This window comes from Oncorhynchus gorbuscha, linkage group LG23, assembly GCF_021184085.1.
Source record: "Oncorhynchus gorbuscha isolate QuinsamMale2020 ecotype Even-year linkage group LG23, OgorEven_v1.0, whole genome shotgun sequence".
Lineage (NCBI taxonomy): Eukaryota > Metazoa > Chordata > Actinopteri > Salmoniformes > Salmonidae > Oncorhynchus > Oncorhynchus gorbuscha.
This window is the reverse complement of record NC_060195.1, coordinates 47,116,334-47,144,183: the sequence shown is the minus strand read 5'-3', so window position 1 is coordinate 47,144,183 and position 27,850 is coordinate 47,116,334. Positions and strand designations below refer to the sequence as shown.

General features: G+C 43.0%; 1 protein-coding gene across 1 annotated transcript in view; it reads right to left on the bottom strand.

Annotated features, from left to right (window-relative positions):
* LOC124011211 (short transient receptor potential channel 3-like) overlaps positions 1-27,850 on the bottom strand; it is a 72,944-nt gene that overhangs the window by 26,484 nt on the left and 18,610 nt on the right. Inside the window, exons 2-5 of the mRNA XM_046324343.1 lie at positions 27,001-27,186; positions 15,311-15,475; positions 12,527-12,743; positions 5,947-6,180 (exon numbers count right to left, since the gene is read on the bottom strand). Of these exons, the coding sequence (XP_046180299.1) occupies positions 5,947-6,180; positions 12,527-12,743; positions 15,311-15,475; positions 27,001-27,186 (802 nt within the window). The remainder of the gene's footprint in view (positions 1-5,946; positions 6,181-12,526; positions 12,744-15,310; positions 15,476-27,000; positions 27,187-27,850) is intronic.

Here is a 27,850-nt window from a genome sequence, read left to right as displayed (position 1 = left end):
GCACTCCCAATCGCAGTTGGATGTGATACAGCCTGTGTTCGAACCAGGGACTGTAGTAATGCCTCTTGCACCGAGATGCAGTGCCTTAGACCGCGGCGCCACTCAGGACCCAAGACCAATATATGTATATTGACTTCGGGCTAGAATGTTGAGGGCTCGAAACCTGCTCCCTGCTCAAGAGAATATTAGTGTAGTACTGCTGTCTTTCCCGCTCCTCAGTTCTTACCTCTTTCCCTTTCTGTCTTAGACACCTCTCTCGCCACCTCCTCTTTTTTAAAATAATGCACACCATATGTGCATTGAAGTACAGATATAACTTGTATTTATAATATAACAATGATCAGAATTATAATGCATGTATTATGTATTTATAAACACCTGGATAAAGAACTTTCAATAAAGTGTTTCACATTCTCCACTGGTTGAAATTAAGTATCTCATTGAAATACTACACCTATCCTGTGTCCTCAGATTAATGCAGATGAAGGGAGTTAGATATGCATAGGATGTGTAGTGTTTTTTTTTTCTTCTGTATATATGAATTTCAAATCAGCCTTTACTTAAATCATGTTTCTAGTCTATTGCATAGTTACAATGTGTAATCTTTGTTGTCCCAGGAGCGGTAAACACTGTTGAAGTGTATAATTGTAAAACATACATGTAGATACAGCATCATTCAAAGAATGGAGTTTTATACATCTGGTATTGGATATGACTGAAAAAGAATGTCTCACAGAGATTCATACCTTAACCGCACCTTTATTTGCCAAGGAAGAGTACATGATCAGTGGATATATTCCATGTAAAGGCTACAATATGGGGATCCCATGCGTGGTAATAACTACAGTACATGTATATAGGACTTGCATCCATGGCACAATAAAGTTATTATATTCTACTCTATCCATAGGCTTCATTAATGCCATTCAGACTTGAAGTCGATACAACAACTATGATACCCGAGGTTCATAGATTGGTATGAATATTAGTTCAGAACCTAAGGTTTTAGGGTCCATACACAGATCAGCTACATACTGGAGCTAGCTACACATCCATAGGGACACAGTTATTTTTATCTTCCACTACACAAGTAAATAGTTACCTCAGCTTTGTACAACACACATTACAATTTCATACTCATGTCATAACACTAGCTAGCTAGCTGGCTAGTGTTAGCTAGTCAGCTAACATGCTAAATAGCAATTTTCGTAAATGAACTTTATGACAAAAAATATGCACAATCGTTTTTCTCTACAAATATGTCTCTAACATATTCCTCAATTTGTTTTTGCTTGACTCGTTATGACATCATCATTTCTTACATTTGCTTCCACCGTAATGTTTTTGTCAGACATCTTTGCCGGAGAAAGTCACCAGCGACGGGTGGCATAACATTATTTTGTCATTGGAACCACTCGATATGATTGGTCATATAAAAACCTTTGGACCCAAATGCATAATGTGTGCTCTAACTCCCCCCTTGCGGTGGTCTGGAACAATGAAGCAGAGACGCTGGGTACCTCTAAGTCCTGCAGTGGAAGCTCACAACTTTTAAAGGAGGAACCACTGTACGTACATACCCCAACCAGAAGCCATGGATTACATGCAACATCCGCACTAAGCTAAATGCTAGAGCTGCCACTTTCAACGTTCGGGACATTAATCCAGAAGCTTATAAGAAATCCCACTACACCCTCCAACAAGCCATCAAACAGGCAAAGCATCAATACAGGACAAAGATCGAATCCTATGCTGGCTTTGACGCTCGACTGATGTAGCAGGGCTTGCAAACTATCATGAATTATAAAGCGAAGCCCAGCCGTGAGCTGCCCACCGACATGAGTCTACCAGACAAGTTAAATGCCTTCTATGCTCCGTAGAGGCAAGCAACACTGAACCATGCATGAGAGCACCAGGTGTTCTGGGTGACTGTGTGATCTCGCTCTCTGTAGCCGATGTGAGTAAGACCTTTAAGACCTTTTAAACAGGTTAACATTTACAAGGCTGCGGGGCCAGATGGAATACCAGGACGCGTACTCAGCGCATGCACTGACCAGCTGGCAAGTGTCTTCACTGACATTTTCAACCATCTCTGACCTGGTCTGTTATACCAACTTGTTTCAAACAGACCACCATTGTCCCATGCCCATGAACGCCAAGATAACCTGCCTAAATTACTATCGCCCAATAACACTCACATCTTTAACCATGAAATGCTTTTAAAGGCTGGTCATGGCTCATATCAACACCATCATCCCAGACACCATGAACTCACTCCAATTCGCATACCGCCCCAAAAGATCCACAAATTACACAATTTCTATTGTACTCCACACTGCCCTCACCCACCGAGACAAAAGGAATGCCCATGTAAGAATGCTGTTTGCCTGAGGCTGATGCCATGCAGGTGTTTGTAGACATGCACATACACACACTCTCATTCAAATAAACACATACAACACCCTGGATGCTTCTGTGTATTAAAGATGTTTACTTTTTAAAAAAGAAGAAAGAATGCTGTTCATTCACTACAGCTCAGCATTCAACATCATAGTGCCCTCCAAGTTCATCACCAAGCTCAGGGCCCTGGGACTGAATGCCTCCCTCTGCAACTCAATCTTGCACTTCCGGACCGGCCGCCCCCAGGGCAGGTAAAAACACATCCGACACGCTGACCATTAACACGGGGCCCCTCAGGGGATTATTCTTTTGTCCCTTCCTCCCTGTTCACCCACGACTGCAGGGCCCGCACAGCTCCAACACCATCATCAAGTTTGCTGATGACAAGACGGTGGTAGGAGTGATCACCGATGTCGATGACGCAGTCTATAGGGAGTAAATATGTGAGCTGGCAGTGTGGATCTTCAATGCACAACCTCTCCTTCAACTACAGCAAGATAAAGGAGCTGATCGTGGACTACAGGAAACGGAGGGGCAAGTATGCACCCATCCACATCGATGGGGCTGTATTGGAGCGGTTCAGGGGCTGTATTAGAGCGGTTCGAGAGCTTCAAGTTCCTCTCTGTCCACATCAATAAGGAATTAACATGGTCCATACACACCCACACAGTTGTGAACTGGGCACATCAGTGCCACTTCCCCCTTTTCAGGAGGCTGTAAATATTTGGCATGGGCACTCAGATCATCAAAACGTTCTACAGCTGCACCATTGTTAGCATCTTGACTGGCTGCATCACCGCTTGGTATGGCAACTGCAAGGCATCCGACCACAAGCTGCAACAGAGAGTAGTGAGTGCGGCCCAGTACATCCCTGGGGCCGAGCTCCCTACCATCCAGGACTTCTACACCAGGCAGTGTCAGAGGAAGGCCCAAAAAATGGTTAGAGATTCCAGCCACCCAAGTCATACACTGTTGCCAAGTTTGGAAACAACAGGACCCTGAACAGCTTCTACCCCCAAGCCTTAAGACTGCTAAATAGCTAATCAAATGGCTACCCGGACTATCTGCATTTACCCTTTTTTGCACTAACTCTCTTGCACTCTTAGCACACACACTGGACTCCACCCACACCCACACACTCACACTGACATCCCAACACGCACGCACGCATGCACGCACGCACGCACACACACACACACACACACACACACACACACACACACACACACACACACACACACACACACACACACACACACACACACACACACACACACACACACACACACACACACACACACACAGCACGCGCACACAGCACGCGCACACACACACACACACACACACACACACACACACACACACACACACACACACACACACACACACACACACACACACACACACACACACACACACACACACACACACACACACACACACACACACACACACACACACACACACACACACACACACACACACACACACACACACACACAGCATGCGCGCACACTGTGGACTGGGATATGTTCCGGGTCATCTTGCTTCCGGACAGGCTAAACACATTCTTCACACGATTTGAAGATAACACAGTGCCACCGATGTGGCCCGCTACCAAGGACTGTGGGCTCTCCTTCTCCATGACCAACCTGAGTAAAATATTTAAATGTGTTAACCATTAACCACCATTAACCAGCTGGCTGGTGTGTTTACGAGCATATTCAATATCTCCCTATCCCAGTCTGCTGTCCCCACATGCTCAAGATGGCCACCATTGTTCCTGTACCCAAGAAGGCAAAGGTAACTGAACTTAAAAACTATGGCCCTGTAGCACTCACCTCTGTCATCATGAAAGTGCTTTGAGAGACTAGTCAAAGATCATATCACCTCTACCTTACCTGCCACCCTAGACCCACTTCAATTTGCTTACCACCCCAATAGATCCACAAACAATTCAATCGCCATCACTCTGCACACTGCTCTGTCCAATCTGGACAAGTAGAATATTTATGTAAGAATACTGTTTATTGACTATAGCTCAGCATTCAACACCATAGTACCCTCCAAGCTCAGCATTAAACTTGAGCCCCTGGGTCTGAACCTGACAGGCTGCCCATAGGTGGTGAAGGTAAGAAACATCACCTCCACTCCGCTGATCTTCAACAATGGGGCCCCACAAGGATGCATGCTCAGCCCCCTCCTGTACTCTCTGTTCACCCATGACTGCATGGTCATACACGCCTCCAAATCAATCATCAAGTTTGCAGATGACACAACAGTAGTAGGCTTGATTACCAAAATGACAAGAAAGTCTACAGTGAATAGGTGAGGGCTCTGAGAGTGCGGTGCCTGGAAAACAACCTCTCACTCAACGTCAACAAAATAAAGGAGATTATCGTGGACGTCAGGAAACAGCAAAGGGTGCACCCCCACCTACATCAACGGTACCGCAGTGGAGAAGGTGGAAAGCTTCAGGTTTCTTGGCGTACACATCACTAACAAACTGAAATGGACCACCCACACAGACAGTGTGGTGAAGAAGGCGCTACGGAGCCTCTTCAACCTCAGGAGGCTAAAGAAATTAGGCCTAAAACCCTTACAAATTGTTACAGATGCACAATTGAAAGCATCCTGTCGGGCTGTACCACCACCTGGTATGGCAACTACAGCCGCCCGCAATCGCAAGGCTCTCCAGAGGGTGGTGCGGTCTGCCCAACGTTTTACCGTGGGAAAACTACCCGCCCTCCAGGACACCGACAGCACCTGATGTCACATGAAGGCCAAAAAGATCCTCAAGGACACCAACCACCTGAGCCACTGCCTGTTCACCCCGCTATCATCCAGAAGGCGAGGTCAGTACAGGTGCATCAAAGCTGGGACCGAGAGACTGAAAAACAGCTTCTATCTGAAGGCCATCAGACTGTTAAACAGCCATCATCAGCACATTAGAGGCTGCTGCCTATAGGCATAAACTAGGAATCACTTGCCACTTTAAGGTATGGAACACTAGTCACTTTAATAATGTTAACATATCTGGCATTACTCATCTTATATGTATATACTGTTTTCTATACTATTCTATGGTATCTTAGTCACTTAATAATGTTTACATATATGGCATTACTCATCTCATATGTATAAACATTTTTCTGTATCTTAGTCCGTTCCGCTCTGACATCACTTGTCCATATATATAGTCTTAATTCATTCCCACTTAGATTTGTGTGTATTGGGTATATGTTGTGTAATTTGTTAGATATTACTTGTTAGATATTACTGCACTGTCGGGGGTTAGAAGCACGAGCACTTCGCTACACCCATAATAACATCTACTAATCACAGGTATGTGACCAATAAAATTGGATTTGATAGCAACCTTAATTACCTTGTACCCCTGCACATCGACTCGGTACTGGTACTCTCTATGTAGACATGCTACTTTTACTCCTTAATATTATTCACTGTGTATTTATTGCCCGTGTCACTATTTCTGTGACAAATAACATTTGATTGGGTGCATCGATACAGTAGCTCTTCTCTCACCGTAGGTAAAGTATTTGACCTCCGGGGGTAGGGTCACTAGGGAGAGGTCGGTGGTGTGGATCTTTTCGTTGACGTACTGCTGGGCTCTGGTGGCCTGGAGGAAGGCAAAGAACCGAGCGGTGAAAGCGGCAATGAAGATGGAAAGCATGCCGAAGTCCAGAACGTTCCACAGCTGCTGCATGTACTCCCTGGGCCCCTCGGTCCACAGCTCCTTACACTCCGACCACATCATCCCTGCAGAGGAATCAACAAAGTTGTGGGTTGTGTTCAATAGGCACCAAACAGATTAAAATGTTCTGAAACTGAGAGAAAAATGTCTGCAGGGGAAACAACATCAAGAGGAAATGGGTTGTGTTAATTAGGTATCAAACTGAAAAAAAGATCTGAAACGAAGAGGGACTATCTGGACATATCCAGTAAGAATGCTCATTTTCCTTTTCCATTGCGAATTGTTTTGCTATGTCGTGCACTAATTAACATGACTGGCAATAGTGAGACTGCAGTGTGTTGATTCAGTAATCACCTAATGTCTACCTAAAGAAACCACATTGAGGGCCTGAAAATAGGTTAATTTGTTTATTTAAATCAACTGAATGAATCTAACTGTGCATTTATTTAAACACTACAGATTAAAAACTCTAAGCCCTGGTACAAACACAACTCTATTGCTGCACGAAACAAAAAAATGTCCATTTCTGTTTTGATCGAAGAGTGGGGATAGAGAGCCATCTGAAACTATGCAGTGGGCCTAGTCTGACTTTTGACGATAGTTCGGCAGCCTCTGCCGTAAGTTTATTTTAGTAAACGAAAACCAAAATAAAAACTACATTTGGAAAAACAATTTAGTATATGCTGAAAAGGAAAACCCAAGCAGGTTCGAGAGTTGCGCCAGTAACCAAAAGGTCGCTGGTTTTAATCCCTGAGCTGACTAGGTGAAAAGTCTGTTGAGATGCCCTTGAGGAAGGGACTTAACCCTAATTGCTCCTCTAAATCACGCTGGATGAGAGTGTCTACTAAATTTAAAAAATGTTAATATAGTAAACTGAAATAGTCACGCCCTGATCTGTTTCACCTGTCCTTGTGATTGTCTCCACCCCCTCCAGGTGTCACTTATTTTCCCCAGTGTATTTATCCCTGTGTTTCCTGTCTCTGTGCCAGTTCGACTTTATGTTTCAAGTCAACCAGCGTTTTTACCGTTCCCCTGCTTTTTGCATTCTCCTTTTTCTAGTCCTCACAGTTTTGACCTTTGCCTGTTTCTGGACTTTGTACCCACCTGCCTGACCTTTCTGCCTGCCTCGACCACGAGCCTGTCTGCCACTCTGTACCTCCTGGACTCTGATCTGGTTTTGACCTTTTTACCTGTCCACGATCATTCTCTTGCCTACCCCTTTGGTTTAATAAACATTGTAAGACGCCAACCATCTGCATCTGGGTCTCACCTTGTGCCTTGATAGAAATGTTTAAAAAAATAACATCTTTAAAACTAAAACTATACTGAAACTATAATCTTTGACTGCAAAATAAATCAAATAAAAACTATGTTAAATTATTTTAGTTTCTTTTAAACTGTAATGGAGTTTTTTTCTCATGGAATTTTAGAGCTTCTGAATCTGGCGGGTAAATGCTGCCAGTATATGCCGATGTTTCAAATAGACCTAGCTTGGGCATCACCATCAGTAGCTAAGAGGGAAGAAATCAGAGGGTGAGCAGGGTGTGTGAGTGGGCTAAGATAGTGCAGCTTGCTGGAGATGTTAGCAAAAAGTTTTTTATTTTATTTTTTAAATATCACCTTTATTTAACCAGGTAGGCTAGTTGAGAACAAGTTCTCATTTACAACTGCGACCTGGCCAAGATAAAGCAAAGCAGTGCGACACAAAAAACAACACAGCATACAGCATACAGTTAATAACACAATCGAAAAAAAGACATCTATATACAGTGTGTGCAAATGGCGTGAGGAGGTAAGGCAATAAATAGGCCATAGTAGCAAAGTAATTACAATTTAGCAAATTAAAACAGGAGTGATAGATGAGCAGATGGTGATGTGCAAGTAGAATACTGTGTGCAAAAGAGCAGAAAAGTAAATAAAAACAAAATGGGGATGAGGTAGGTAGATTGGGTGGGCTATTTACAGATGGGCTATGTACAGCTGCAGCGATTGGTTAGCTGCTCAGATAGCTGATGTTTAGTTAGCGAGGGAAATATAAGTCTCCAACTTCAGTGATGGCCACTGACGAGGGAAGTCTTTTGTACTTCAGCAAATCAAGGAGTACAGCTGTGGAGCGGCAGGACTCCAGCAAGATGCCAGCACGTTGAATCCAGCAAGCATCTCAAACACAGTTCTTCAGAAATACGGATTTCCTCACTTCGAAGATTGTGTCTGAGGTCACTGTCCATACGGGGGGTCAACCTGGCAGGGCATTAAGTGTCCCGAGTGAGCTGCGGAAATAAATGGTAGAGTCACCTCTCCAGTTCTGGCAGGCAAGGATGGCTGTTTATCCAAAGCTGTGCCTTGTGGAACTGGATCTGGTTTCTGCCCGTGCATCCCAAGTGTTGTGGTGAGAATATTCAGCATGTCATCAGGTTTGAGAAATCAAACGACCACCTCTCTGAAACACAGTCTTCTTGATAATAAATCAGAAAATGTTGTTTGGTTGTATTGCTTATGCTTTTGCTGTTGTTTCAGCTGTTTTTATTAACCCTATTTGAAGGGGTTAGTCAATGATATAGGTTTAACACCTCTTTGAGGTGAAATCCCATTAACCGGATGATATGACAACAGCCAGTGAAAGTGCAGGGCGCCAAATTCAAAACAACAGAAATCTCATAATTAAAATTCCTCAAACATACATGTATCTTATACTGTTTTAAAGGTAATCTTGTTGTTAATCCCACCAGTGTCTGATTTAAAATATGCTTTTCAGCGAAAGCACCACAAACGATTGTCAGGTCACCACCAAGCCACAGAATAAACAAAGCCATTTATCCAGCCAAAGAGAGTCTCAGCAAAAATTAACAAATAGAGATAAAATGAATCACTAACCTTTGATGATCTTCATCAGATGACATAGGACTTCATGTTACACAATACATGTATGTTTGTTTGATAAAGTTCATATTTATATCCAAAAATCGCGTTACATTCACTAGTTCCAAAATATCCAGTGATTTTGCATAGCCACATCAATTAAACATAAATACTCATCATAAATGTAGATGATAATACAAGTTATATACATGGAATTATAGATATACCTCTCCTTAATGCAACCGCTGTGTCAGATTTAAAAAAAACTTTACGGAAAAGCAAACCATGCAATAAACTGAGACGGCGCTCAGAAATATAATACAATTAGCTGCCATTTTGGAGTCAACATAAATCAGAAATTACATGATAAATATTCCCTTACCTTTGATGATCTTCATCAGAATACACTCCCAGGAATCCCAGGTCCACAATAAATGATTTGATTTGTTCGATAATGTCCGTTATTTATGTCCAATTAGCTACTTTTGTTAGCGCGTTTGGTGCACCTATCCAAATGCTGGTGCTGGTCGACCATTTCTTCGGACAAAAAATTCCAAAGAAACATTTCAAACTAAGTACAGAATCAATTATTAGGATGTTTTTATCATAAATCTTCAATAAAGTTCCAACCGGAGAATTCCTTTGTGTCTTGAGGAGGAACGGAACGCAGGAAGATATCATTGGCTTGAGGCGGAATACACACGGCTGTGACTATAACCAAAGATAATTATCTTGGGAGGTAATACGGTCAGCATTTGATTGTGAGGTATTCTAGGTCAGGTGAACCAAATTACCTTCTTCCCGGAGAGATGTTCATTGCTGTCTGTGCGATGTCCTGATGACCCAGCTGGTTGTATGGACGGGGACAGTATATCCAGAGAGAGCCATGATTATATGAAACAAGAGTATGTTACAGTCCCTGATGTCTCTCTGGAAGGAGATCCTCGCCCTGAGCTTGTCTACTTTATTGTCCAGAGTCTGAACACCAGAGAGTAATATACTTGGAAGTGGTAGATGGTGCGCCTGCCTCCTGAGTTGGTCTAGAAGTGGGCGGTGGCATCCTGGAGCAGCATTTGGGATAAATTCAATTTCCCTGGGGGGTGTGAACAAAGGATCCAATTCGGGAAAGTCATATTCCTGGTCGTAGTGCTGGTGAGTTACCACCGCTTTGATATGCAAAAGTTTTTTACAGCTGTATGTAATAACACCAAAAAACACTCTGAGCTAATAGTGTAAGAAATAAAATACTGCAAAGTTGCTTAGGAGCTAGAAGCAGAGCTGCCATGTCTGTCGGCACCATCTTGAATTGTTTGTTTCAAATATCTGTTTAATATGGTCTAAAGTAAATATATGCAAATATAGGGATTCTAAGGAATTTGTATATGAATGTTGATATTTTGAGTGTCTTTTCGAAAACCAAATATTACTATATGATTAGTATATCAGAACACATGGTTTCACATGACATCCTGACTTGCTCTATATACCATTGAGGGTCCCCTCATCCTTGCAATAATATTGATACCATAACTTTTAGCCGAACAAAGTTGAATTACTGTTTAGCGTATGTCCCGCCTCACTTTTCTCCACACCCCAAAAAAAAGTAAAAATCAGATGCGTTATTTTCTTGCCAATATATGCGACTCTTTGTGTATAATGCCCTGTCCGCTCTCCCTTGAGCCTTACCAAAGTTGATGCCCAAGAGACCAAACAGCCTGAGATCACACGCTCAGATCATGTACGAGCCTCGGATTGGACAGTGAAACACACACTCGCACCTGCAGGTGACGTGCAGATGTTTCATTTTTCATGCAGTCATGGCTGAAGCCAACACAAATTCCTACTATTTATGTGTCCAGGTTAAATGTAGGACGTCCTTCATTATAAACAAACAGTTGGTTAAATTCATGGTTATTGCATCATTTTCAGAAGCGATTAATAGATTAAATAACAATGTAATTTAACCATTTGACTGGCCAGAGATCAAGGCATTCATCAGCAAAGACGCAGTGCGAGCTGATAGTATTTTGGACAACCAAATTGAAGTCAAAATGATTGATGAAATCGAAGTGTGTCAGTTGTATGGTGATTTGCGATTCATAACTTACATTTTACTGGTACTACCCGAGAACAGCTAGCATGTCGAGCAAAGTACATCGCCAGTGGCACGCACACACTTCGTGCAGATCAGCAGGTGGGGGCTTTTCGTGGTAGCCAGGCGAGACAATCGAAGGAGGATGTGGTGAACAAAGTTCCTAGGCTCGAATTTAGTCACGCTTGCTCTATATAGATTGATGCTTCTAATTGCTTCTTTTGGATAATGATGAAATGTTATACTCGAAGGCTGGATTTATGTATTTTTTCCAATGCTATGTTAAATTTGGCAGATCTAACTTGATTGCACCTCTTTCTAAAAGGCCTAGTCTATGAGAGGCCTAATCATATTTGTATGAATATTTTGTTAACGCCAAGGCTATAGAGATGCATTCAGGTCACTCATTATTATGGATCAACATTTGAATTTGATTTCAATTATTTATTGTCAATCATTGTTTAATTTGTTAGGCTATGCAATTAAGTAGATTCATGAACTGATAATACATTCATACATAACTTTTATTTTTTTTATTGTTTGAATATGATAGAATAACATCCTATGTGAATAATGTTCATTGATGTTACTTTGTGTATTAATAATAATCATGAAATTAGTCTGAAATGGAATATTTTGCCTATTGTTCATGTCCATATAGCCTAGGACAATGTGATAAAGTACTGTTATTCCTTATCTACCGAATTAATTATTATTTGTTTTTTTTTCTGCTCGTCTCACTTTTCTGAGTGGAAAATCCGGTAAACAGTGAATACATTTTGTATGGGTAACTTTAATTGGGTAACTAATTAACTGACAGAAGTACTGGTTTTGGAGAAAAGCTACTTTCAGTTTAAAAATAAAATCAGAGTCGATTGAAGTGCCTGTGCATCTGCAGTGGAAGGTGGCAGATTTACAGCACTGTTTGACAGACAAGGCGATATCCCAAAAATTGTTCCTATCACAAAAAACGTCTATTGGGCCACAAACTACTAAGGCACTCACGAACACAGTGGTGTTCTCCGTTTTGCTCTACCACCCCCACAAGTGTCACAGGATTTGTCTGAGGGTAACTCGGTACTGGTTCAAAACAAATGAATGAAAGTATGGAAATATGGAAATCGTATATATACATACAGTATATATTTCCTGAGCTTTCTTATATATCCTAAATATAGGACAGTCATCTATTTTTCCATTTATAAATGTGTTATTCAATGCATTTCTATGGCCTATAGCAATAAAGCCCCCCCTGGAGGCTTAGACTTTCAGGCATCGTTGAACTTTATTGTTTAATCACCGAGGTTGTTCTCCTTTGAAACTTTATGGAATCTTTACGCGCCCCTGAAACGTGGCTCTGATTTATCCCCTTGCCTCTGACCACACATTTCCAAGCCCCTCTGGTGCAGTGCAACGCTGCACAGTACCACAAAATGTTAAACAAATAAATCCTGTCTCACCTGTGACCCAGACCATGATGAGCATCTCGGTCCAGCTGAATTCGGTGGTCTTGACCCGGTAGATCTGCATGGGGTAGTCAGTGACGGTCACGTTTGGCATGGTGCTGATGCCCTGAAAGCGGTCCGATGCGTTGAACAACAGCAGGCACAGGAAGATGATGAAGGACGCGGCATGGGCCACAAACTTCATGAAGGGGCTGCGCAGGACATTTCCCAGCTACATAATAAAAAGGATCACATTTACACTTCAGTCACTTAGCAGATGCTTTTATTCAGAGTGACTTACACTCAGTGCATTCAACTTGCATACAGTAGGTAAGTAATAGCAAGTAATACCTTCAGTGGGGGTCCGTGGGATGCAACGCGAGAAATCAGTCCATAAGTCTATAGAGTAACTATACTACAACCACTTAACTTTACGGAAATTATTTTTATAGTGATATCTGGAGCGTTGCAAACAACATCCCTTAAGATATCAAATGTAACACTAACATTCATTGGAGCGTTGCAAGAGACCCTTGCTATACTACTGACACGTTCGGAGATGTCATTTACAAAATAGCCTCCATTACCCTACTCAATAAATTGGATGTAGTCTATCACAGTTCCAGACGTTTTGTCACCAAAGCCCCATATACTACCCACCACTGCAACCTGTACGCTCTCGTTGGCTGGCCCTCGCTTCATACTCGCCGCCAAACCCACTGGCTCGAGGTCATCTACAAGAACCTGCTAGGTAAAGTACACCCTTATCTCAGCTCGCTGGTCACCATAGCAGCACCCACCTGTAGCATGCGCTCCAGCATGTTTATCCCCAAATCAATTTTTCCTTTGGCCGCCTCTCCTTCCAGTTCTCTGCTGCCAATGACTGTAACGAACTACAAAAATCTCAAACTGGAAATACTTATTTCCCTCACTAGCTTTAAGCACCAGCTGTCAGAGCAGGTCACAGATTACTGCACCTGTACATAGCCCATCTATAATTTAGCCCAAACAACTACCTCTCCCCTCTACTGTATGTATTTATTTTGCTCCTTTGCATCCCATTATTTCCCTCTACTTTGCACATTCTTCCACTGCAAATCTACCATTTTAGTGTTTTACTTGCTATATTGTATTTACTTCACCACCATGGCCTTTTTAAAAAACTTTTTTTTTGCCTTTACCTCCCTTTTCTCACCTTATTTGCTCACATTGTATTTAGACTTATTTTTCTACTGAATTATTGACTGTATATTTGTTTTACTCCATGTGTAACTCTGTGTTGTTGTATGTGTTGAACTGCTATGCTTTAACCTGTCCAGGTCGCAATTGTAAATGAGAACTTGTTCTCAAGTAGCCTACCTGGTTAAATAAAGGTGAAATAAAAAAATAAAAAACGCAGGGTAAGTGAATATAAACAAATAAACACACTATGCACTCACACTCCTAGACTTACTTACTTAAGTCAAAGGTGGCTGTAAATGTCTTTGTTTTACTTTTAAGAGGAAGAGTTAGGGTACATGGACAAAAGAGGCGCTATACATTACTATTCTATATGTCATTCTATGGGCTAGACACGATACGCTTCATATGCTCTGGTTAGAGTTTAGATAATTGAAGGGAACACAATTGGTGAATTCTGTCCAAACTCTGTATTTCAGCCGAGACATACTCCAGTTGTGAGGTTCTGAGTGGCAGGAATGATGGAGGTGGGTGGCCTTGCATGCCATAATTATATCTATACTCGTTTGGCAGATATTACTTTTCACATTGCAAAACAATTAGCAATCAGATTCAATCAATCTAATTGATTTTATAAAGCTCTTTTACATCAGTAGTTGTCACAAAGTGCTATACAGATAAAACCCCAAAGAGCAAGCAATGAGGAAGCACTGTAGCTAGAAAAAAAACTCCCCAGGTTGCCAGAAACCTAGGAAGAAACCTAGAGAGAAACCAAGCTTTGAGTGTTGGCCAGTCCTCTTCTGGCTATGATGGGTGGAGATAAGAGTATGGCCATTAAGACCAGATTATTCTTCAACACGTTCAAATGTTCATAGATGACCAGCAGGGTCAAATAATAACCATATTGGTTAAAGAGGGTTGCAACAGTTCAACATCTCAAGAGTAAATGTCAGTTGGTGGCTTTTCATAGCCGAGTATTCAGAAGTCGAGAGAGCAGGTCAGAGAGAGCGAAAGCCAATCATATGTATTGGTTTGAACTTTGTAGAGTTGTAAATAACTGCGTTCTAATAATTTTGGATAGAAAAAAAGTCTAGGTGGCCTAGTCAGCCCAAGTATGAATTTTAACCTAATTTGATCCCATTCACATTATCTCACAAACAAATGGTCTATAAATACACAACGTTACCGCTTCGTTTACCCTGGCCAGAGGGACAGGGCGCATAGTAGGCTACACTCTGCAGCTTCTGTTGTTAGTAGCCTACTAAATAATTACCGGAGGAAAGTGGAGAGCATGCCTTGAGCTTTGTGCCCGGCCCACACGACCTGTATTTTCAGTGAATCTGATTGGTCAAGACATGCAAAGAGCCTGCACCGGCACTCCGATGTGAAGGAGAGACAAATTGTGCATGAGTTGACAAATAAGAGGCAAAACGGTAAAAACAAAACTGCACTTTGCCCCTCTTTAACGCTTTGAAACAATATATTTTATTTTTGTGCAGCCTTGTGAACAACATACTCCATCAACATTGCTCTGACCAAGACTACATCTGAATTCTGACCAAGTGTTTCAGGTTGGTAAACGACACTCAGCGGTTTGGTCAGAGGACGTGGTACTCTTACCCGACTGCATGGAGCGAACCAATAGCCCATGGCCAGTAGGGGCAGACCAAAGGCCACCGCCACCACCACCAGGCACTTCACAACGATGGTCTGCTCCCTCAGGCCCGACAGGTTCTCATACCAGATCGTCAGCAGTTGCTGCTGGCAGTTGGGGTGGGCCACAAACTGTAGGGGAGGAGAGAGAGAACCGGAAATAAAATATGTCATGTAAAAGTTAATGCAATGGGCAAGCAGTCTGGGAAGAAAAGAGGCTGAGTGGCAGGCCTGGTTCATCCTCTAGGCTGTCACGCAGTTTAGTCTGGAAAATGAGTTTGAAGACCCAGTTCCGAATATATCCTGTAGGAAAACATTTATCCGGAGGCTGCATTCATTGTAGCTGGGGATTTTAACAAAGCCAATCTGAAAACAAGACTCCCTAAATTTTATCAGCATATCGATTGCGCAACCAGGGGTGGTAAAACCTTGGATCATTGTTACTCTAACTTCCACGACGCATATAAGGCCCTGCCCCGCCCCCCTTTCGGGAAAGCTGACCACGACTCCATTTTGCTGATCCCTGCCTACAGGCAGAAATTAAAACAAGAGGCTCCCACGCTGAGGTCTGTCCAACGCTGGTCAGACCAAGCTGACTCTACACTCCAAGACTGCTTCCATCACGTGGACTGGGACATGTTTCGTATTGCGTCAGATGGGAATATTGACGAATACGCTGATTCGGTGTGCGAGTTCATTAGAACGTGCGTCGAAGATGTCGTTCCCATAGCAACGATAAAAACATTCCCTAACCAGAAACCGTGGATTGATGGCAGCATTCGTGTGAAACTGAAAGCGCGAACCACTGCTTTTAATCAGGGCAAGGTGTCTGGCAATATGACTGAATACAAACAGTGCAGCTATTCCCTCCGTAAGGCTATTAAACAAGCTAAGCGTCAGTACAGAGACAAAGTGGAATCTCAATTCAATGGCTCAGACACAAGAGGCATGTGGCAGGGTCTACAGTCAATCACGGACTACAAGATGAAATCCAGCCCAGTCACGGACCAGGATGTCTTGCTCCCAGGCAGACTAAATAACTTTTTTGCCCGCTTTGAGGACAATACAGTGCCACTGACACGGCCTGCAACGGAAACATGCGGTCTCTCCTTCACTGCAGCCGAGGTGAGTAAGACATTTAAACGTGTTAACCCTCGCAAGGCTGCAGGCCCAGACGGCATCCCCAGCCGCGCCCTCAGAGCATGCGCAGACCAGCTGGCCGGTGTGTTTACGGACATATTCAATCAATCCCTATACCAGTCTGCTGTTCCCACATGCTTCAAGAGGGCCACCATTGTTCCTGTTCCCAAGAAAGCTAAGGTAACTGAGCTAAACGACTACCGCCCCGTAGCACTCACTTCCGTCATCATGAAGTGCTTTGAGAGACTAGTCAAGGACCATATCACCTCCACCCTACCTGACACCCTAGACCCACTCCAATTTGCTTACCGCCCAAATAGGTCCACAGACGATGCAATCTCAACCACACTGCACACTGCCCTAACCCACCTGGACAAGAGGAATACCTATGTGAGAATGCTGTTCATCGACTACAGCTCGGCATTCAACACCATAGTACCCTCCAAGCTCGTCATCAAGCTCGAGACCCTGGGTCTCGACCCCGCCCTGTGCAACTGGGTACTGGACTTCCTGACGGGCCGCCCCCAGGTGGTGAGGGTAGGCAACAACATCTCCTTCCCGCTGATCCTCAACACGGGGGCCCCACAAGGGTGTGTTCTGAGCCCTCTCCTGTACTCCCTGTTCACCCACGACTGCGTGGCCACGCACGCCTCCAACTCAATCATCAAGTTTGCGGACGACACAACAGTGGTAGGCTTGATTACCAACAACGACGAGACGGCCTACAGGGAGGAGGTGAGGGCCCTCGGAGTGTGGTGTCAGGAAAATAACCTCACACTCAACGTCAACAAAACTAAGGAGATGATTTTGGACTTCAGGAAACAGCAGAGGGAACACCCCCCTATCCACATCGATGGAACAGTAGTGGAGAGGGTAGCTAGTTTTAAGTTCCTCGGCATACACATCACAGACAAACTGAATTGGTCCACTCACACTGACAGCGTCGTGAAGAAGGCGCAGCAGCGCCTATTCAACCTCAGGAGGCTGAAGAAATTTGGCTTGTCACCAAAAGCACTCACAAACTTCTACAGATGCACAATCGAGAGCATCCTGGCGGGCTGTATCACCGCCTGGTACGGCAACTGCTCCGCCCTCAACCGTAAGGCTCTCCAGAGGGTAGTGAGGACTGCACAACGCATCACCGGGGGCAAACTACCTGCCCTCCAGGACACCTACACCACCCGTTGTTACAGGAAGGCCATAAAGATCATCAAGGACATCAACCACCCGAACCACTGCCTGTTCACCCCGCTATCATCCAGAAGGCGAGGTCAGTACAGGTGCATCAAAGCTGGGACCGAGAGACTGAAAAACAGCTTCTATCTCAAGGCCATCAGACTGTTAAACAGCCACCACTAACACTGAGTGGCTGCTGCCAACACACTGTCATTGACACTGACCCAACTCCAGCCATTTTAATAATGGGAATTGATGGGAAATGATGTAAATATATCACTAGACACTTTAAACAATGCTACCTTATATAATGTTACTTACCCTACATTATTAATCTCATATGCATATGTATATACTGTACTCTACATCATCGACTGCATCCTTATGTAACACATGTATCACTAGCCACTTTAACTATGCCACTTTGTTTACTTTGTCTACACACTCATCTCATATGTATATACTGTACTCAATACCATCTACTGTATGCTGCTCTGTACCATCACTCATTCATATATCCTTATGTACATGTTCCTTATCCCCTTACACTGTGTATAAGACAGTAGTTTTGGAATTGTTAGTTAGATTACTTGTTGGTTATCACTGCATTGTCGGAACTAGAAGCACAAGCATTTCGCTACACTCGCATTAACATCTGCTAACCATGTGTATGTGACAAATACAATTTGATTTGATTTGATTTGATTTGATTTGATTTGATTTAGGCACCAGGGGGAAATCAGGAAAAGGGACTGCTGGAGTGGAGGCACCAGTCATCGGTTGGTCATTTGCATTTTAAGTGGGCCTATAAAGTGTGTTTGTGTGTGTATATGTGTGTGTGTGAGTGTGTGCGAGAGAGAGAGAGAGCTTCTCATATAATCACATTAACAGGCTTGATCAAATCTGGGAGAAATGCATTAGGCTTTCGCCAGTGGCGGCTGGTGTGGGAAGAACTGGGGAGGTGGTGTTCCCTGTAATGGAAGTGTTTAAAACCCACCGAGACATTAACGAAGTGGACAGTTCTCTCTGTGGGTTTCCTTGACACTGTCTGCCAGCCCAGTCAATCCATAGCCATTTCAAAATAGTAAACATTTGGTTATTTGCTCTGTAAAGACCAAACACCACAAGATAAGAACATCAACCTGTCTCAAGGGGAGGTAAATAGTTTGGGTTCACATGTTGATAATAATATGGGAAAAGATAGACACGCAATTCCAATTTAAGAAAAAGATAATGGACGGGAGTGGTGGCCAATTCCAGTTCAAATTCTAATTGTTGAATCGAAATGGAATTGACCCACAAGCTGTTGCTCCCAGGGGCTTCAAGAATCACTTGTTCAAGTTCATTTCGAGACACAGACTCGTGAATTCAGGGCCAGTGAGAGGTGCATGACCACCTGTAGTAAGGAACAAGTTCCATCCTCAAGTGTGCAAGGTTAATGAATAACACACCTCTGTGGTTGTCCTACATCAGCTCTCCCTTTTTCCTAGGAGGCTAGCAAAGATTGATTTGGAAAATGTGGCAGATTAATTATGCAGTTGAATGAGGAATCAAGGTGACGCCAGAACGGCTATAAATAAGGAGCAGCGAGTCTATTATTAAAGATTCTTTGGAAAGGGAGAAATGTGTGACATTCATACATTTTTGGGATGAGTGGGATGAGTGTACTGTGAGGGAGGTACTAAAAGCCTGCGACAAGTTGAGAGGTGAAAATGAACTTTGCAGTTACAGGATAAGGACAATCTCACAGAATTGTCTGTAGCGTCCGAACGGTTTGGCCTACAAAACTATTATGACCCCTCTGTGGAAAGATGATACTCTCATGAACGTACATGTTGTTTTGCTCTAGGACACCCACAGGCCTCACAAGAATCGTTTGAAGGTCTCCCAGTACCAGTTGAAAAAAATGTATGGAATTATATACAGTGCCTTCGGAAAGTATTCAGACCCCTTGACTTTTTGCACATTTTGTTTGGTTACAGCCTTGTTCTAAAATTAAATATTTTTTTTCCCTTCATCAATCTACACACAAAACCCCATAACGACAAAGCAAAAACAAGATTTTAGAAATGTTTGCTAACAATCGACTCGAGGCGATTCCAGCCTGGAGTCTTCTTAGGTATAACGCTACAAACTTGGCACACCTGTATTTGGGGAGTTTCTCCCATTCTTCTCTGCAGGTCCTCTCAAGCTCTGTCAGGTTGGATGGGGAGCGCCGCTGCACAGCTGTTTTTAGGTCTCTCCAGAGATGTTCGATCGGGTTCAAGTCCAGGCTCTGGCTGGGCAACTCAAGATAATTCAGAGATTGTCCCAAAGCCACTCCTGCATTGTCTTGGCTGTGTGCTTAGGGTCGTTGTCCTTTTGGAAGGTGAACCTTCACCCCAGTCTGAGGTCCTGAGAGCTCTGGAGCAGATTTTCATCAAGGATCTATGTACTTTGCTCCGTTTATCTTTGCCTCGATCCTGACTAGTATGCCAAGGGGTCTGAAAACTTTCCGATGGTCACTCTATCAACTGGTTCCCCATTGATCGCCGTAGGGGGTAGTTCAGTTTTGTTCCTTCTACAATCAATGTATCTCTTTTGTTTTCTTAATGTTTTTATCAAGAAAGTTATCTGTGCACCATGTACTTTAATGTAATATCAACTAGAGGTCGACCGATTAATCGGAATGGCCGATTAATTAGTGCCGATTAATTGGTGCCGATTTCAAGTTTTCATAACAATCGGTAATCTGCATTTTTGCACATCGATTGTGGCTGATTGCACTCCACGAGGAGACTGCGTGGCAGGCTGACTACCTGTTACGCGAGTGCAGCCAGGAGCCAAGGTAAGTTGCTAGCTAGCATTAAACTTATCTTATAAAAAACAATCAATCTTAACATAATCACTAGTTAACTACACATGGTTGATGATGTTACTAGTTTATCTTGCTTGTCCTGCTTTAAATATAATCGACACAGTGCCTGTTAATTTCTCATCGAATCACAGCCTACTTCGCCAAACGGGTGATGCGTCACGTCCTGACCTTAGTTCCTTTTGGTATGTCTCAATTTTAGGTTGGTCAGGGCGTGAGTTGGAGTGGGCATTCTATGTTTTGTTCTTGTGTTTATATTTCTATGTGTTTGGCCTGGTATGGTTCCCAATCAGAGGCAGCTGTCGATCGTTGTCTCTGATTGAGAACCATACTTAGGTAGCCTGTTTTCCCACTCTTGTTTGTGGGTGGTTATTTTCCGTTTCAGTGTTTTCACCATATGGGACTGTTTCGATTTTCCTTTATTTGCCTGTTCGTTTGTTTTCTGTGTTCAGTGTGATAAATATAACGAACACTGACCACGCTGCATATTGGTCTGATATTTTCTACTCCTCCTCAGAAGAGGAAGACGACAACCGTTACATGATGATTTAACAAGCGCATTCGCAAAAAAAGACCTGTCATTGCACCAAAGGTTAAACATCAATGCCTCTCTTTAAAATCAATACACAAGTATATATTTTTAAACCTGCATATTTAGTTAATACCGCCTGCTAAAATTAATTTCTTTTAACTAGGGAAATTGTGTCACTTATTTTGCGTTCCGTGCAAACAGAGTCAGGTTATATGCTGCAGTTTGGGCCGCCTGGCTCGTTGCGAACTGTGTGAAGACCATTTCTTCCTAACAAAGACTGTAATTCATTTGCCAGAATTGTACATAATCATGACATAACATTGAAGGTTGTGCAATGTAACAGCAATATTTAGATTTATGGATGCCACCCATTAGATCAAATACGGAATGGTTCCGTATTTCACTGAAAGAATAAACATTTTGTTTTCGAAATGATAGTTTCTGGATTTGACCATATTAATGACCTAAGGCTCGTATTTCTGTGTGTTATTATGTTATAATCAAGTATATGATTTGATATTTGATAGAGCAGTCTGACTGGGCGGTGGTAGGCTGCAGCAGGCTTGCAAGCATTCATTCAAACAGCACTTTCGTGCATTTGCCAGCAGATCTTAACTATGTTTCAAGCATTGAGCTGTTTATGACTTCAAGCCTATCAACTCCCGAGATTAGGCTGGTGTAACTGATGTGAATTGGCTAGCTAGTCATCGGGGTGCGTGCTAACAGCGTTTCAATTGGTGACGTCACTAGCTCTGAGAACTTGAAGTAGTGGTTGCCCTTGCTCTGCAAGAGCCGCGGCTTTTGAGGAGCGATGGGTAACGATGCTTTGAGGGTGGCTGTTGTCGATGTGTCCCTGGTTTGAGCCCAGGTAGGGGCGAGGAGAGGGACAGAAGCTATACTATTGCACTGGCAATACTATAGTGCCTATAAGAACATCCAATAGTCAAAGGTATATGAAATACAAATGGTATAGAGAGAAATAATCCTATAATTCCTATAATAACTACAACCTAAAACTCCTTACCTGGGAATATTAAAGACTCATGTTAAAAGGAACCACCAGCTTTCAAATCAAATCAAATCAAATCAAATTTATTTATATAGCCCTTCGTACATCAGCTGATATCTCAAAGTGCTGTACAGAAACCCAGCCTAAAACCCCAAACAGCAAACAATGCAGGTGTAAAAGCACAGTGGCTAGGAAAAACTCCCTAGAAAGGCCAAAACCTAGGAAGAAACCTAGAGAGGAACCGGGCTATGTGGGGTGGCCAGTCCTCTTCTGGCTGTGCCGGGTAGAGATTGTAACAGAACATGACCAAGATGTTCAAATGTTCATAAATGACCAGCATGGTCAAATAATAATAAGGCAGAACAGTTGAAACTGGAGCAGCAGCACAGTCAGGTGGACTGGGGACAGCAAGGAGCCATCATGTCAGGTAGTCCTGGGGCACGGTCCTAGGGCTCAGGTCCTCCGAGAGAGAGAAAGAAAGAGAGAATTAGAGAGAGCATATGTGGGGTGGCCAGTCCTCTTCTGGCTGTGCCGGGTGGAGATTATAACAGAACGTGGCCAAGATGTTCAAATGTTCATAAATGACCAGCATGGTTGAATAATAGTAAGGCAGAACAGTTGAAACTGGAGCAGGAGCATGGCCAGGTGGACTGGGGACAGCAAGGAGTCCTCATGTCAGGTAGTCCTGGGACATGGTCCTAGGGCCCAGGCCAGTTGAAACTGGAGCAGCAGCATGGCCAGGTGGACTGGGGACAGCAAGGAGTCATCATGTCAGGTAGTCCTGGGGCATGGTCCTAGGGCTCAGGTCCTCCGAGAGAGAGAAAGAAAGAGAGAAGGAGAGAATTAGAGAACGCACACTTAGATTCACACAGGACACCTGAATAGGACAGGAGAAGTACTCCAGATAAACAAACTGACCCTAGCCCCCCGACACATAAACTACTGCAGCATAAATACTGGAGGCTGAGACAGGAGGGGTCAGGAGACACTGTGGCCCCATCCGAGGACACCCCCGGACAGGGCCAAACAGGAAGGATATAACCCCACCCACTTTGCCAAAGCACAGCCCCCACACCACTAGAGGGAAATCTTCAACCACCAACTTACCATCCTGAGACAAGGCCGAGTATAGCCCACAAAGATCTCCGACACGGTACAACCCAAGGGGGGGGGAACCCAGACAGGCCGACCACAACAGTGAATCAACCCACCCAGGTGACGCACCCCCCCCCCCAGGGACGGCACGAGAGAGCCCCAGCAAGCCAGTGACTCAGCCCCCGTAACAGGGTTAGAGGCAAAGAATCCCAGTGAAAAGAGGGGAACCGGCCAATCAGAGACAGCAAGGGCGGTTCGTTGCTCCAGAGCCTTTCCGTTCACCTTCCCACTCCTGGGCCAGACTACACTCAATCATATGACCCACTGAAGAGATGAGTCTTCAGTAAAGACTTAAAGGTTGAGACCGAGTTTGCGTCTCTGACATGGGTAGGCAGACCGTTCCATAAAAATGGAGATCTATAGGAGAAAGCCCTGCCTCCAGCTGTTTGCTTAGAAATTCTAGGGACAATTAGGAGGCCTGCGTCTTGTGACCGTAGCGTACGTGTAGGTATGTACGGCAGGACCAAATCAGAGAGGTAGGTAGGAGCAAGCCCATGTAATGCTTTGTAGGTTAGCAGTAAAACCTTGAAATCAGCCCTTGCTTTGACAGGAAGCCAGTGTAGAGAGGCTAGCACTGGAGTAATATGATCAAATTTTTTGGTTCTAGTCAGGATTCTAGAAGCCGTATTTAGCACTAACTGAAGTTTATTTAGTGCTTTATCCGGGTAGCCGGAAAATAGAGCATTGCAGTAGTCTAACCTAGAAGTGACAAAAGCATGGATTAATTTTTCTGCATCATTTTTGGACAGAAAGTTTCTGATTTTTGCAATGTTACGTAGATGGAAAAAAGCTGTCCTCGAAATGGTCTTGATATGTTCTTCAAAAGAGAGATCAGGGTCCAGAGTAACGCCGAGGTCCTTCACAGTTTTATTTGAGACGACTGTACAACCATTAAGATTAATTGTCAGATTCAACAGAAGATCTCTTTGTTTCTTGGGACCTAGAACAAGCATCTCTGTTTTGTCCGAGTTTAATAGTAGAAAGTTTGCAGCCATCCACTTCCTTATGTCTGAAACACATGCTTCTAGCGAGGGCAATTTTGGGGCTTCACCATGTTTCATTGAAATGTACAGCTGTGTGTCATCCGCATAGCAGTGAAAGTTTACATTATGTTTTCGAATAACATCCCCAAGAGGTAAAATATATAGTGAAAACAATAGTGGTCCTAAAACAGAACCTTGAGGAACACCGAAATGTACAGTTGATTTGTCAGAGGACAAACCATTCACAGAGACAAACTGATATCTTTCCGACAGATAAGACCTAAACCAGGCCAGAACATGTCCGTGTAGACCAATTTGGGTTTCCAATCTCTCCAAAAGAATGTGGTGATCGATGGTATCAAAAGCAGCACTAAGGTCTAGGAGCACGAGGACAGATGCAGAGCCTCGGTCCGATGCCATCAAAATGTCATTTACCACCTTCACAAGTGCCGTCTCAGTGCTATGATGGGGTCTAAAACCAGACTGAAGCATTTCGTATACATTGTTTGTCTTCAGGAAGGCAGTGAGTTGCTGCGCAACAGCCTTCTCTAAAATCTTTGAGAGGAATGGAAGATTCGATATAGGCCGATAGTTTTTTATATTTTCTGGGTCAAGGTTTGGCTTTTTCAAGAGAGGCTTTATTACTGCCACTTTTAGTGAGTTTGGTACACATCCAGTGGATAGAGAGCCGTTTATTATGTTCAACATAGGAGGGCCAAGCACAGGAAGCAGCTCTTTCAGTAGTTTAGTTGGAATAGGGTCCAGTATACAGCTTGAAGGTTTAGAGGCCATGATTATTTTCATCATTGTGTCAAGAGATATAGTACTAAAACACTTGAGCGTCTCTCTTGATCCTAGGTCCTGGCAGAGTTGTGCAGACTCAGGACAACTGAGGTTTGGAGGAATACGCAGGTTTAAAGAGGAGTCCGTAATTTGCTTTCTAATAATCATAATCTTTTCCTCAAAGAAGTTCATGAATTTATCACTGCTAAAGTGCAAGTCATCCTCTCTTGGGGAATGCTGCTTTTTAGTTAGCTTTGCCACAGTATCAAAAAGGAATTTCGGATTGTTCTTATTTTCCTCAATTAAGTTAGAAAAATAGGACGATCGAGCAGCAGTAAGGGCTCTTCGGTACTGCACGGTAGCGTCCTTCCAAGCTAGTCGGAAGACTTCCAGTTTGGTGTGGCGCCATTTCCGTTCCAATTTTCTGGAAGCTTGCTTCAGAGCTCGGGTATTTTCTGTGTACCAGGGAGCTAGTTTCTTATGAGACATTTTTTTAGTTTTTAGGGGTGCAACTGCATCTAGGGTATTGCGCAAGGTTAAATTAAATTTCATATGTTCTAAGCAAGGAACTTAAACGTTAGCTTTTTTACATGGCCCAAATTGCACTTTTACTTTCTCCTCCAACACTTTGTTTTTGCATTATTTAAACCAAATTGAACATATTTCATTATTTATTTGAGACTAAATTGATTTTATTGATGTATTATTTAAGTTAAAATAAGTGTTCATTCAGTATTGTTGTAATTGTCATTATTCCAAATATATTTATAAAAATCGTCCGATTAATCGGTATCGGCTTTTTTTGGTCCTCCAACAACCGGTATCGGCATTGAAAAATCATAATCGGTCGACCTCTAATCTCAACTAACTGTAATCAATGTCATTTGGTTGTGCTATTAGATCAAGCACAGTGACAACACATTAAGCTGTTGTATAAATACACTAAATATCTGACATTGTATTCCTATTTGAACTTTGGTGAGCTTTTAAAATGGTCGAAAGTGCAGCGTTAACACATTTAGGTGACAATCTAAATAAAAAAATCTGACATTGATTTTCCATTGGAATTTGGTTGTGCTTTTAAAATGGTTCAAAGCATAGTGATAACACATTGGAATTTCAACTAACTTTTAGATGTCTTTTTTGAGTGGTTGAAAATAGGTTGGAATCTTGATTGATCAATCTTTCCAAATATGACCCATTGCATCCTATGAATATGGGACCAAATATTGAATGTTTTACTACTTTAACACACATACAGCATAAGTGAATTTGTCCCAATACTTTTGGTCCCATAAAAGGGGGAGATTATGTACAAAAAATGCTGTAATTTCTAAACAATTCACCCAATATATGAAAATACCCTCTAACTAAAGCTGACAGTCTGCACTTTAACCTCATAGTTATTGTACCATTTCAAGTATCCCAATACTTTTGAGGCTCACTGTTCATGTACATTCAATATGTTGACTGTGCTTTGGTTGGAATTATGCTGTGTTACTTCTAGGCACTCTGTACAGGAAGATTATGTTTAGTTATTAGTTGACCCCTGAACGTGGAGGTACAGCATAGGGATTTCTAGTATCAGATATTGTAGTTCTGGCAAAAAACAAAAGCACCCAGCATCGGATCAATGCAAATTGCTAACTGTTGCAAAAAGTGTAGAGACAAAATGTTGATGAAAAATGGATGGATGCTGCATATGAAATAGATAATGTTACAAAAGTTGCCCTGTTGAGTTGGAAGGCATGCTCGTTTTATTTTTTGCTCGGGTGAAAGTTTACGAGGTAATATTTTAGGCAGGTCCGGTGGAGGGGTGTAGAAAGGACAGAAGGGCCAGAGATGCAGATCTGGTACACAGGCAAGTAACAATGGAATCATTTGGATGTAACGTGGTGTGTCTTGGTAATTGTTTTGACTGAACTACTGTATATTCTAGAAATAACTTACAAGATAGAGATTAGAGAGCGAAGTCAACTGCTTGCAAGGCCTTAGAATAGATAAAGGAAACGGTTAGCTCCTTACCTTTTTCACCTCGTACTTGATGGCCAGTTTGACCCTGCTCAGGAGAGAGCGAAGGCCCTTCCCCGCCTCCTTCTCAGCAGTAACATCTCCATTCAAAATGGCTTCCACTTCCTCCGTGTCCCGACAGAGGTCCAGCACTCCCACTACAAAGTCCTTACACTGCATAGACAGCTTCCGGTAGTCATTCTGGACAGAGGGAGAGAAAACACAGGTTAGAGCCAAGTCAGCTGCTGTAGACAGGGAAATGCAAGCTCGTCTGCATAAATCTAATTTACAAAAGTAATATGTGACATGAATATAATATAAACTTAGTGGTATTTTGTTCAGCAACCATACTGTTATAGAAGCTATATCAGTGAGAAAACAACTAAAATTCTTAGAAAACCCTTTTAGCATTTCTGAGTAACTGAGCACTACTTGGCTGGACAAAAAGAGCCATATGCCTACGGTAGTGGTGACCCAATGGGAATTTTTATTTATTTATTTTTTATTTCACCTTTATTTAACCAGATAGGCTTGTTGAGAACAAGTTCTCATTTGCAACTACAATCTCAACCACACTGCACACTGCCCTAACCCACCTGGACAAGAGGAATACCTATGTGAGAATGCTGTTCATCGACTACAGCTCGGCATTCAACACCATAGTACCCTCCAAGCTCGTCATCAAGCTCGAGACCCTGGGTCTCGACCCCGCCCTGTGCAACTGGGTACTGGACTTCCTGACGGGCCGCCCCCAGATGGTGAGGGTAGGCAACAACATCTCCTCCCCGCTGATCCTCAACACGGGGGCCCCACAAGGGTGTGTTCTGAGCCCTCTCCTGTACTCCCTGTTCACCCACGACTGCGT